Source organism: Salvelinus fontinalis, chromosome 3 (genome assembly GCF_029448725.1).
Source record: "Salvelinus fontinalis isolate EN_2023a chromosome 3, ASM2944872v1, whole genome shotgun sequence".
Classification (NCBI taxonomy): Eukaryota; Metazoa; Chordata; class Actinopteri; order Salmoniformes; family Salmonidae; genus Salvelinus; species Salvelinus fontinalis.
The window spans coordinates 63,494,104-63,508,385 of NC_074667.1; the positions used below are offsets into that span (position 1 = coordinate 63,494,104).

Here is a 14,282-nt window from a genome sequence, read left to right on the forward strand (position 1 = left end):
TCTCTCTCTCTCTCTGCCTCTCTCTCTCTCTCTCTCTCTGCCTCTCTCTCTCTCTCTCTCTCTGCCTCTCTCTCTCTCTCTCTCTGCCTCTCTCTCTCTCTCTCTCTGCCTCTCTCTCTCTCTCTCTGCCTCTCTCTCTCTCTCTCTCTCTGCCTCTCTCTCTCTCTCTCTCTGCCTCTCTCTCTCTCTCTCTGCCTCTCTCTCTCTCTCTCTCTCTGCCTCTCTCTCTCTCTCTCTGCCTCTCTCTCTCTCTCTCTCTCTGCCTCTCTCTCTCTCTCTCTCTCTGCCTCTCTCTCTCTCTCTCTCTGCCTCTCTCTCTCTCTCTCTGCCTCTCTCTCTCTCTCTGCCTCTCTCTCTCTCTCTGCCTCTCTCTCTCTCTGCCTCTCTCAATTCAATGGGTTTTATTGGCATGGAAACATACTGTATGTTTACATTGGGTTTTATTGGCATGGAAACATACTGTATGTTTACATTGGGTTTTATTGGCATGGGAAACATACAGTATGTTTACATTGGGTTTTATTGGCATGGAAACATACTGTATGTTTACATTGGGTTTTATTGGCATGGAAACATACTGTATGTTTACATTGGGTTTTATTGGCATGGGAAACATACAGTATGTTTACATTGGGTTTTATTGGCATGGGAAACATACTGTATGTTTACATTGGGTTTTATTGGCATGGGAAACATACTGTATGTTTACATTGGGTTTTATTGGCATGGAAATATACTGTATGTTTACATTGGGTTTTATTGGCATGGGAAACATACTGTATGTTTACATTGGGTTTTATTGGCATGGGAAACATACTGTATGTTTACATTGCCATAGCAAGTGAAATAAACGAAAAAAAGTGAGAAGAAACTAATTGAACACCGTCAACAAAAAACTATTAGAAATTACAAGTGAACGTCGCACTCAAAAAGGTTGAAAAAATATAGACATTTCAAGTGTTATTATCAGCTATGTTTTAGCAATGTGCAAATAGTTGTAGTACGAATAGCGGGGGACGATAAACAGGTAAATATTGGTGGTATTTATAATGTTGTTTGTGCTCCACTGGTTGCCCTTTTCTCATGGCAACGGGCCACAAATCTCGCTGCTGTGACTGCACACTGCGGTATTTCACCTAACAGATATGGGTGTTATCAATGTTGGATTTGTTTGATTCGTTTTCAAATCCTCTCTCTCGCAACAAAACAATGCAAATAAAAAAGAATGCCGAAAGACATGAAACAAAACAGTGGGGGGAGGGGTAAAGGAATATGTTTGCCTTGTGATTCCATGCACCTCGGTCAGCCTGTGAGGTGACGGCAGCCAGAACAGATGTTCAGAGACGGAAGAACTGGGCTGCGTCCCAAATGGAACCCTATCCTCTACCACTCCCCTATGGCCCCTGGTCGAAGGTAGTGCACTAAATAGGGAAAGGGTGCCGTTTGGGGGACAGCCTTATAGAAGGAGCCCTCTAAGTCCAGAAATAGAACCACCAACGACCAACCAGCAGCAGGCCTGGGCCTGAGGAAGGAAGAGAAACTCTATCTGTTTGGCATTAGCAGCCGGACTCAAACACACCCAGAGAGGAGCAACGGGAGAGAGAACGCGTGTCTGTGTGCGCGTGGGACCTCTGGGACCCAACAGGCCTATAACTAATAGGATGTTATTTTACATTATGTAAAGGCCTCTGCGTTCTTCCCAGCAGAAACAGTTTGTGCATATATTATGACAACATGTTGTGACGTTTTTGTTTGTTTTGGTCTTCGGCAGGTGTTTTTGTGGCTGTACGGGAGCACAACATTTCGCGAGGCAAGCCGAAGTCTACACCCCTTCATCGGTTATTGTTCAACAGTAGGGATTCTTCAATGAAGTGTCTGTTGTCATTCAACAATAGAACACTCATTTCCTAGCGGTTAAGAGTGTTGAGCCAGTAACCGAGTCGGAAAGGTGGAAAAATCTGCCGTTCTGCCCTTGAGCAAGGCAGTTTACCAACAACTGCTCCCTGGGTGCCGTGGATGTCGATTAAGGCCCCCTGCACCTCTCTGATTCAGAGGGGTTAAAGGAGGAAGACACGTTTCGGGTTAAATGCATTCAGTTGTACAACTGACTACGTATCCCCTTTCCCTTCCCCTTAAAATACTGCACCAAACATCTTAGTTAAATGTACAATTGTTTGACTAAGATCTCCTGAGCAAAAAAAAGTCAAAATGAATGACAGATTTCATGAGTTAGATGAATTCTAACTATTTTGAGGAAGTGTATACTGGCTGCGGCAGATGGACAAAACGTACCATTACCCTTTTTTGTTTCTTTTAAGCAAAGGTCTTTAAGAGAGTATGCGAGCACACTCGTTCGGTTCACCTAGCAGAGTTGGGCTAGGCACCAGCTGAACCAAAGCATGCTGAAGCCCTATCGGCCCTGGGCAAAAGTAGTGCACTATAAAGGGGACAGGGGCTAGGCACCAGCTGAACCAAAGCATGCTGAAGCCCTATCGGCCCTGGGCAAAAGTAGTGCACTATAAAGGGGACAGGGGCTAGGCACCAGCTGAACCAAAGCATGCTGAAGCCCTATCGGCCCTGGGCAAAAGTAGTGCACTATAAAGGGAACAGGGGCTAGGCACCAGCTGAACCAAAGCATGCTGAAGCCCTATCGGCCCTGGGCAAAAGTAGTGCACTATAAAGGGGACAGGGGCTAGGCACCAGCTGAACCAAAGCATGCTGAAGCCCTATCGGCCCTGGGCAAAAGTAGTGCACTATAAAGGGAACAGGGGCTAGGCACCAGCTGAACCAAAGCATGCTGAAGCCCTATCGGCCCTGGGCAAAAGTAGTGCACTATAAAGGGAACAGGGGCTAGGCACCAGCTGAACCAAAGCATGCTGAAGCCCTATCGGCCCTGGGCAAAAGTAGTGCACTATAAAGGGGACAGGGGCTAGGCACCAGCTGAACCAAAGCATGCTGAAGCCCTATCGGCCCTGGGCAAAAGTAGTGCACTATAAAGGGGACAGGGGCTAGGCACCAGCTGAACCAAAGCATGCTGAAGCCCTATCGGCCCTGGGCAAAAGTAGTGCACTATAAAGGGGACAGGGGCTAGGCACCAGCTGAACCAAAGCATGCTGAAGCCCTATCGGCCCTGGGCAAAAGTAGTGCACTATAAAGGGGACAGGGGCTAGGCACCAGCTGAACCAAAGCATGCTGAAGCCCTATCGGCCCTGGGCAAAAGTAGTGCACTATAAAGGGGACAGGGGCTAGGCACCAGCTGAACCAAAGCATGCTGAAGCCCTATCGGCCCTGGGCAAAAGTAGTGCACTATAAAGGGGACAGGGGCTAGGCACCAGCTGAACCAAAGCATGCTGAAGCCCTATCGGCCCTGGGCAAAAGTAGTGCACTATAAAGGGGACAGGGGCTAGGCACCAGCTGAACCAAAGCATGCTGAAGCCCTATCGGCCCTGGGCAAAAGTAGTGCACTATAAAGGGGACAGGGGCTAGGCACCAGCTGAACCAAAGCATGCTGAAGCCCTATCGGCCCTGGGCAAAAGTAGTGCACTATAAAGGGGACAGGGGCTAGGCACCAGCTGAACCAAAGCATGCTGAAGCCCTATCGGCCCTGGGCAAAAGTAGTGCACTATAAAGGGGACAGGGGCTAGGCACCAGCTGAACCAAAGCATGCTGAAGCCCTATCGGCCCTGGGCAAAAGTAGTGCACTATAAAGGGGACAGGGGCTAGGCGCCAGCTGAACCAAAGCATGCTGAAGCCCTATCGGCCCTGGGCAAAAGTAGTGCACTATAAAGGGGACAGGGGCTAGGCACCAGCTGAACCAAAGCATGCTGAAGCCCTATCGGCCCTGGGCAAAAGTAGTGCACTATAAAGGGGACAGGGGCTAGGCGCCAGCTGAACCAAAGCATGCTGAAGCCCTATCGGCCCTGGGCAAAAGTAGTGCACTATAAAGGGAACAGGGAGCCATTTGAGACGCGGCCCAACTCAACTCCAACCATGACAAATATACTCACAACAGCCTCAAACAACCTCATCTTGACGCAAATGTTAAACCATGTGTGGAATGAGATATTCTCCATAATGAAATAATCAAGTCACAAAGTTAGCACTGGAAAAGGGCCTAATACAACCAGTATGTTTGCTTCTCACAAGGACAGAGAACTAAGCCTGCATGCCGTTGTCAGCACTTCTGACTGACTGACTGACTGACTGACTGACTGACTGGCTGGCTGACTGGCTGACTGGCTGACTGGCTGACTGGCTGACTGGCTGACTGGCTGACTGGCTGGCTGGCTGGCTGGCTGGCTGACTGGCTGGCTGACTGGCTGACTGGCTGACTGGCTGACTGACTTACTGGCTGGCTGGCTGGCTGGCTGACTGGCATCTGGGCTCTTGTTCCATAAGGTGAAACGTTCAGAACATTGCAGATAGAAATGCAATGAATAATATAGAGCATGCCTTATCCGACATGATAGATAGACAATCATATCTCTACAATACATTTCTATCGGAACGTTCTGGAATGTTGGATTACCTCGGTCAACAACGGCTCCTCCCCTTAAACACACAACGGCTCCTCCCCTTAAACACACAACGGCTCACTCCCCTTAAACACACAGCGGCTCCTCCCCTTAAACACACAACGGCTCCTCCCCGGGTCATGTTCAGTAGTCACAAAACTGGGGAAACTTTTAGAAACTGGAAGGTACTTCCTGATCTCTTCAAGAAACTCATTTCCGTTTCAAAACTTTTCAGTGCCCTACTTAACGATCCTCGTCTGAACGTCTCATATTAGTTTATATTATTAGTTAATATTAGTTCGTTTTGTGTCTTTATCAATTTTTACTGAGCCTGTTAGAAATAAACAATGACTGAATCAATACTTACACTGCTAAGAAACAAGCAGCAGCATTGTCAGAAAAACGGCCCTTATTTCTTGTGCGATATGAAAACCACGTTGTGTATCTGGTTCCCAAGGCCAGCAGAGAAGCTGTTTGTGTTACACTACTTTGATAGGGAAAAGAAAAATGCTGGGAAAGGACTTTACCTCCCCAGCTCTCTCTTACTCTTCTCTCTGCCATGCTCTCAGCCTCTCTCCCTCTGCCTTTCCTTCTCTCTCTGAACATCGCTCTTTCTCCCTCTTCTGCCCCCTTCTCTCGCCCTGCCTCTCTCGCTCTGCCTCTCTCAATTTAATTCAAAGGGTTTTATTGGCATGGAAACATACTGTATGTTTACATTGGGTTTAATTGGCATGGAAACATACTGTATGTTTACATTGGGTTTAATTGGCATGGGAAACATACTGTATGTTTACATTGGGTTTTATTGGCATGGAAACATACGGTATGTTTACATTGGGTTTTATTGGCATGGAAACATACTGTATGTTTACATTGGGTTTTATTGGCATGGAAACATACGGTATGTTTACATTGGGTTTTATTGGCATGGGAAACATACTGTATGTTTACATTGGGTTTAATTGGCATGGGAAACATACTGTATGTTTACATTGGGTTTTATTGGCATGGAAACATACTGTATGTTTACAATGGGTTTTATTGGCATGGGAAACATACTGTATGTTTACATTGGGTTTTATTGGCATGGGAAACATACTGTATGTTTACAATGGGTTTTATTGGCATGGAAACATACGGTATGTTTACATTGGGTTTTATTGGCATGGGAAACATACTGTATGTTTACATTGGGTTTTTTGGGCATGGAAACATACTGTATGTTTACATTGGGTTTTATTGGCATGGGAAACATACTGTTTGTTTACATTGGGTTTTATTGGCATGGAAACATACGGTATGTTTACATTGGGTTTTATTGGCATGGAAACATACTGTATGTTTACATTGGGTTTTATTGGCATGGAAACATACGGTATGTTTACATTGGGTTTTATTGGCATGGAAACATACTGTATGTTTACATTGGGTTTTATTGGCATGGAAACATACTGTATGTTTACATTGGGTTTTATTGGCATGGAAACATACTGTATGTTTACATTGGGTTTTATTGGCATGGAAATATACTGTATGTTTACATTGGGTTTTATTGGCATGGAAATATACTGTATGTTTACATTGGGTTTTATTGGCATGGAAACATACTGTATGTTTACATTGGGTTTTATTGGCATGGAAACATACTGTATGTTTACATTGGGTTTTATTGGCATGGAAACATACTGTATGTTTACATTGGGTTTTATTGGCATGGAAACATACGGTATGTTTACATTGGGTTTTATTGGCATGGAAACATACTGTATGTTTACATTGGGTTTTATTGGCATGGAAACATACTGTATGTTTACATTGGGTTTTATTGGCATGGAAACATACTGTATGTTTACATTGGGTTTTATTGGCATGGAAATATACTGTATGTTTACATTGGGTTTTATTGGCATGGAAATATACTGTATGTTTACATTGGGTTTTATTGGCATGGAAACATACTGTATGTTTACATTGGGTTTTATTGGCATGGAAACATACGGTATGTTTACATTGCCATAGCAAGTGAAATAAACGAACAAAAGTGAGAAGAAACTAATTGAACACCGTCAACAAAAAACTATTAGAAATTACAAGTGAACGTCGCACTCAAAAAGGTTGAAAAAATATAGACATTTCAAGTGTTATTATCAGCTATGTTTTAGCAATGTGCAAATAGTTGTAGTACGAATAGCGGGGGACGATAAACAGATAAATATTGGTGGTATTTATAATGTTGTTTGTGCTCTATTGGTTGCCCTTTTCTCATGGCAACGGGCCACAAATCTCGCTGCTGTGATTGCGCTCTCTCTCTCTCTCTATCTCTCTCTCTCAAAGTAAACAGAGTGGTGGCTGCATGCCTGTGGTTTCCTGCCACTCAGAGACAAAGTACCCCTCCCCCCATAAGGCCTTATGCTGACAGACAAGAGAAGAAGACAGAAGAGAGTAAAATCAAAGAGGAACAGTTTGTTAGTAGTTAGCCACCACACAGAATACACACAACACAACCCATCTCCATACCACCCTCATCATCAGCCCAATGATAGACGGGTGGGGTGGGTACTGTCTGTGTCAGAATAAATCCATGTTTCCCCTGTCGTATAATGGATCAACACGGTTCTACTCTAGTCCATTCCCTCTATTCTCTTATGACACTTCAAAGACATCCTTCTGACACAGACATCCTTCTGACACAGACATCCTTCTGACACAGACATCCTTCTGACACAGACATGCTTCTGACACAGACATGCTTCTGACACAGACATGCTTCTGACACAGACATGCTTCTGACACAGACATCCTTCTGACACAGACATCCTTCTGACACAGACATCCTTCTGACACAGACATCCTTCTGACACAGACATCCTTCTGACACAGACATCCTTCTGACACAGACATCCTTCTGACACAGACATCCTTCTGACACAGACATCCTTCTGACAGACATGCTTCTGGTTTGACCAAACATGAGTGAGTCATCACGAAAGAGGATTTCTCGGCAGCTAAAAGTCGGAGGACAATCAAACTGAAAGTAAAAGACTTCCTCCAGGTGCGTCTCAAAGGGCACCCCATTCCCTATATAGTGCACTACATTCGACCAGAGAGTGCATAGGGAATAGGATGCCATTTGGAAGGCGGCCAGCCCCAGATGTTATTGTCAAACCTACACTGCCTCTTCAGTGTGATGACAGCGATCAGGTGCGTCTCATTTGAATAGCACAACAACAACGACCTGGTAGACTGGTGACACGTCCAGGTTGCCTGCTGACTCTGGTGACACGTCCAGGTTGCCTGCTGACTCTGGTGACACGTCCAGGTTGCCTGCTGACTCTGGTGACACGTCCAGGTTGCCTGCTGACTCTGGTGACACGTCCAGGTTGCCTGCTGACTCTGGTGACACGTCCAGGTTGCCTGCTGACTCTGGTGACACGTCCAGGTTGCCTGCTGACTCTGGTGACACGTCCAGGTTGCCTGCTGACTCTGGTGACACGTCCAGGTTGCCTGCTGACTCTGGTGACACGTCCAGGTTGCCTGCTGACTCTGGTGACACGTCCAGGTTGCCTGCTGACTCTGGTGACACGTCCAGGTTGCCTGCTGACTCTGGTGACACGTCCAGGTTGCCTGCTGACTCTGGTGACACGTCCAGGTTGCCTGCTGACTCTGGTGACACGTCCAGGTTGCCTGCTGACTCTGGTGACACGTCCAGGTTGCCTGCTGACTCTGGTGACACGTCCAGGTTGCCTGCTGACTCTGGTGACACGTCCAGGTTGCCTGCTGACTCTGGTGACACGTCCAGGTTGCCTGCTGACTCTGGTGACACGTCCAGGTTGCCTGCTGACTCTGGTGACACGTCCAGGTTGCCTGCTGACTCTGGTGACACGTCCAGGTTGCCTGCTGACTCTGGTGACACGTCCAGGTTGCCTGCTGACTCTGGTGACACGTCCAGGTTGCCTGCTGACTCTGGTGACACGTCCAGGTTGCCTGCTGACTCTGGTGACACGTCCAGGTTGCCTGCTGACTCTGGTGACACGTCCAGGTTGCCTGCTGACTCTGGTGACACGTCCAGGTTGCCTGCTGACTCTGGTGACACGTCCAGGTTGCCTGCTGACTCTGGTGACACGTCCAGGTTGCCTGCTGACTCTGGTGACACGTCCAGGTTGCCTGCTGACTCTGGTGACACGTCCAGGTTGCCTGCTGACTCTGGTGACACGTCCAGGTTGCCTGCTGACTCTGGTGACACGTCCAGGTTGCCTGCTGACTCTGGTGACACGTCCAGGTTGCCTGCTGACTCTGGTGACACGTCCAGGTTGCCTGCTGACTCTGGTGACACGTCCAGGTTGCCTGCTGACTCTGGTGACACGTCCAGGTTGCCTGCTGACTCTGGTGACACGTCCAGGTTGCCTGCTGACTCTGGTGACACGTCCAGGTTGCCTGCTGACTCTGGTGACACGTCCAGGTTGCCTGCTGACTCTGGTGACACGTCCAGGTTGCCTGCTGACTCTGGTGACACGTCCAGGTTGCCTGCTGACTCTGGTGACACGTCCAGGTTGCCTGCTGACTCTGGTGACACGTCCAGGTTGCCTGCTGACTCTGGTGACACGTCCAGGTTGTCTGCTGACTCTGGTGACACGTCCAGGTTGTCTGCTGACTCTGGTGACACGTCCAGGTTGTCTGCTGACTCTGCTCTCTGCTCGGATGCTGTTGCAACACCTCCAGCTGACGGAGTCAGAGGTGCTGAAAATAGCCTGGAATGACGTTTAACTAGTTTAGGTTTACTTGTGGAAGAGAGGAATGTTATGTCTATCTCAGCCGGCTCTCTCTCTCTAGCAACTTGTCGATCGGGGGTAACAATTAGCGTGTGGATTATTACTGTTTAAATACATGTTGTTAGCCTACTTACCAGTGTCTAGATACAAGGGTTCATTTGGTGTTTCACAGAAGTGTGTATTGACATTTTGTTAAAAGCATGGCCCAATTATTGCAGGTTCGATTCCTATCTCTTGGTCAAGTAGAGTGTATCTTGGTCTAGAGTGCATCTTGGTCAAGTGGAGTGCATCTTGGTCAAGTGGAGTGCATCTTGGTCTAGTAGAGTGTATCTTGGTCTAGTAGAGTGTATCTTGGTCTAGAGTGCATCTTGGTCTAGTAGAGTGCATCTTGGTCTAGTAGAGTGCATCTTGGTCAAGTGGAGTGCATCTTGGTCAAGTGGAGTGCATCTTGGTCAAGTGGAGTGCATCTTGGTCAAGTGGAGTGCATCTTGGTCAAGTGGAGTGCATCTTGGTCAAGTGGAGTGCATCTTGGTCAAGTGGAGTGCATCTTGGTCTAGTAGAGTGCATCTTGGTCTAGTAGAGTGCATCTTGGTCAAGTGGAGTGCATCTTGGTCTAGTAGAGTGCATCTTGGTCTAGTAGAGTGCATCTTGGTCAAGTGGAGTGCATCTTGGTCAAGTGGAGTGCATCTTGGTCAAGTGGAGTGCATCTTGGTCTAGTAGAGTGCATCTTGGTCAAGTGGAGTGCATCTTGGTCTAGTGGAGTGCATCTTGGTCTAGTGGAGTGCATCTTGGTCTAGTGGAGTGCATCTTGGTCTAGTAGAGTGCATCTTGGTCTAGTAGAGTGCATCTTGGTCTAGTAGAGTGCATCTTGGTCTAGTAGAGTGCATCTTGGTCTAGTGGAGTGCATCTTGGTCTAGTAGAGTGCATCTTGGTCAAGTGGAGTGCATCTTGGTCTAGTAGAGTGCATCTTGGTCAAGTGGAGTGCATCTTGGTCAAGTGGAGTGCATCTTGGTCTAGTAGAGTGCATCTTGGTCTAGTAGAGTGCATCTTGGTCAAGTGGAGTGCATCTTGGTCTCGTAGAGTATCTTGAGCAATGTCAGTTAGTGAGTGCAACAGCCCAGGCCAAGCTACACACTACAGTCCTCTGTGGCATTGGCTTATACACACACTACAGTCTTCTGTGGCCTTGGCTTATACACACACTACAGTCCTCTGTGGCATTGGCTTATACACACACTACAGTCCTCTGTGGCCTTGGCTTATACACACACTACAGTCCTCTGTGGCCTTGGCTTATACACACACTACAGTCCTCTGTGGCCTTGGCTTATACACACACTACAGTCCTCTGTGGCCTTGGCTTATACACACACTACAGTCCTCTGTGGCCTTGGCTTATACACACACTACAGTCCTCTGTGGACTTGGCTTATACACACTACAGTCATCTGTGGCCTTGGCTTATACACACTACAGTCCTCTGTGGCCTTGGCTTATACACACTGCAGTCCTCTGTGGCCTTGGCTTATACACACTGCAGTCCTCTGTGGCCTTGGTTTATGCACACACTACAGTCCTCTGTGGCCTTGGCTTATACACACACTACAGTCCTCTGTGGCCTTGGCTTATACACACTACAGTCATCTGTGGCCTTGGCTTATACACACTACAGTCCTCTGTGGCCTTGGCTTATACACACACTACAGTCCTCTGTGGCCTTGGCTTATACACACTACAGTCCTCTGTGGCCTTGGCTTATACACACTACAGTCCTCTGTGGCCTTGGCTTATACACACTACAGTCCTCTGTGGCCTTGGCTTATACACACTACAGTCCTCTGTGGCCTTGGCTTATACACACTACAGTCCTCTGTGGCCTTGGCTTATACACACACTACAGTCCTCTGTGGCCTTGGCTTATACACACTACAGTCCTCTGTGGCCTTGGCTTATACACACTACAGTCCTCTGTGGCCTTGGCTTATACACACTACAGTCCTCTGTGGCCTTGGCTTATACACACACACTACAGTCCTCTGTGGCCTTGGCTTATACACACACACTACAGTCCTCTGTGGCCTTGGCTTATACACACACTACAATCCTCTGTGGCCTTGGCTTATACACACACTACAGTCCTCTGTGGCCTTGGCTTATACACACACTACAGTCCTCTGTGGCCTTGGCTTATACACACTACAGTCCTCTGTGGCCTTGGCTTATACACACTACAGTCCTCTGTGGCCTTGGCTTATACACACTACAGTCCTCTGTGGCCTTGGCTTATACACACTACAGTCCTCTGTGGCCTTGGCTTATACACACTACAGTCCTCTGTGGCCTTGGCTTATACACACTACAGTCCTCTGTGGCCTTAGCTTATACACACTAGTCCTCTGTGGCCATGGCTTATACACACTACAGTCCTCTGTGGCCTTGGCTTATACACACTACAGTCCTCTGTGGCCTTGGCTTATACACACTACAGTCCTCTGTGGCCTTGGCTTATACACACTACAGTCCTCTGTGGCCTTGGCTTATACACACTACAGTCCTCTGTGGCCTTGGCTTATACACACTACAGTCCTCTGTGGCCTTGGCTTATACACACTACAGTCCTCTGTGGCCTTGGCTTATACACACTACAGTCCTCTGTGGCCTTGGCTTATACACACTACAGTCCTCTGTGGCCTTGGCTTATACACACTACAGTCCTCTGTGGCCTTGGCTTATACACACACTACAGTCCTCTGTGGCCTTGGCTTATACACACTACAGTCCTCTGTGGCCTTGGCTTATACACACTACAGTCCTCTGTGGCCTTGGCTTATACACACTACAGTCTTCTGTGGCCTTGGCTTATACACACTACAGTCCTCTGTGGCCTTGGCTTATACACACTACAGTCCTCTGTGGCCTTGGCTTATACACACTACAGTCTTCTGTGGCCTTGGCTTATAGAAGAAGCGGCCTGAATTCACCACCACAACACCCATTTGAGACAAAAGACTAAACCAGGAACTAGGGAATAGAAGGCCTTTAGATTTAAACAAGAGTCTGGGAGTTACTGGTGACTGCGTTATATTGGAATTACTCATCAATTTGTTCTCGTACATTTAGGGGAGAGTATCATCCAGAGTTAATGTAATAACATATGCCATTTAACACACTCTTTTATCCAAAGCAACTTTCAGTCATGCGTGCATACAATTTACATATGGGTGGTCCCGGCAATTGAACCCACTACCCTGGAATTACAGGCACCATGGTCTGCCATCTGAGATACAAAGGAGCAGATCTGTTCCACAAAGACACACAACCCTGGAGCCAAGAGGACTGTGTCCCCTGAGCTATGTGCACTGCACCGTGTCTTGTAAGCATAATGGAAACAAAGTCTCAGATTCCGATGTGGCGTGTCGGCACATGCAGATAGAGCAGAGAGACAGAAAAGCCTACACACAGGATTGAAGTAGAAACATACTGATTATGTGAGTGGGAGAGCAACAATTATGTTTTATTTGTATTTATTTAACCTTATTTAACTAGGCAAGTCGGTTCAGAACAAATTCTTAATTACAATGAGGGCCTACCCCGGCCAAACCCTAACCACGACGATGCTGGGTCAATTGTGCCCCAACCTATGGGACATCCAATCACGGCTAGTTGTGATAGAGCCTGGAATCAAACCAGGGTCTGTAGTGACAACTCTAGCAATGAGATGCAGTGCCTTAGACCGCTGTGCCACTCGGGAACCCAAAAGCAAATATAATTTATTTAAAAAGGGGCAATCTGCAGTTCCTACATACATTTTTGGACTTAAATGAATGATATATACCCATTGATCCTCATGAGCTTAGTTCAACTGTTGCACCCCATCAGAACCCAAAATATAAGCTTGTTTTACTCCAATGTTTGTAAACAAAGTATATGTAAACAAACACTATACAGGCTCAAAACATGAATACTACTATAATTTTGATATCATGGCTGATCCGCCCTTACATCCGCAACTCGAACTATGAATTTGAGAGCGGTTACATTTTTCCAACTCCATCCCTCAGATTTGTTATGGTTTCAACTGCGGACTGCCGCTTTAAATACAAGGCAACCTTTTATAGGAACGTACATGACTGACATAAACAAAATAATATCACTCCCATTTGTGATCACAATAGGCTATCACAAAGCATAGGAGCATTTTAACTTGTGTAACTTGTCTTCAGTCGATCCGACTCGCCAGCGAGAAGTAGAAAAACACTCCACAGCTGTTTGTCAATCAGTTTAAATGTGGCCCGTGGTCGACGTAAAATACATAGACATTTATGAGTTCAATAACTTTGCAGTGGCCTCGCAGTTAGTTTTACTTACCGCCTCCAATACCCAGCAGTCGGCAAATGTCTCTTGTGAACTTCATCAGTTCGACCATCCAGCATTATCAACTTGAATAGAAAATATACAAAACATTAAAGTATATCACTTTAAAACTGGATAAAAGGGCCAGTATTGACAGCGGTTACCCCACAGTTTAACCGCGGGTTGAATCGATCTTCGTTGTTCGTTCAACTGCCTTTATCTGCGCCGTTTCCTGAAATCGATCGAGCTACATCTGACTCTCGTAAATGATCAAGCTATCAGACCGACAGAATAAATGCGCCACTACACTAAGCTTTACGAGCGCTCTCTCGTCTAAGTTCCGCCTGATACCGTGTTCCTAAGTGTAGTTGCGCATCCATAGCTTGTAACATTATAGTTAGGTAGGGCTACACGAGACTAGCTTGACCGCAACGTTTCCTGCATGTGGGCATGTGTCTGCCTGCCACAGCCACTCTCTAGGCAAAGCAATAATGAAACTCAGATATCATCTGAAGATGAATAGATGAAAGCTGAAACTTAAAATTAACCGCGGACTGTGATGTGGATTTCATTACAACTGTCAGGGGAGCTTTGAAATGAAACATGTTTTGATATGCTTGTTTCAGGATATTGAAACTTCAGTTCC

At 46.8% G+C, this 14,282-nt stretch overlaps 1 protein-coding gene across 1 annotated transcript in view; it reads right to left on the minus strand.

Annotated features, from left to right (window-relative positions):
• Positions 1-13,920, minus strand: part of LOC129851324 (uncharacterized) — a 32,757-nt gene extending 18,837 nt beyond the window's left edge. The window contains exon 1 of the mRNA XM_055917780.1: positions 13,652-13,920. Coding sequence (XP_055773755.1) covers positions 13,652-13,709 — 58 coding nt within the window. The 5' untranslated portion in view covers positions 13,710-13,920. The remainder of the gene's footprint in view (positions 1-13,651) is intronic.
• Positions 13,921-14,282: the final 362 nt, after the last annotated feature.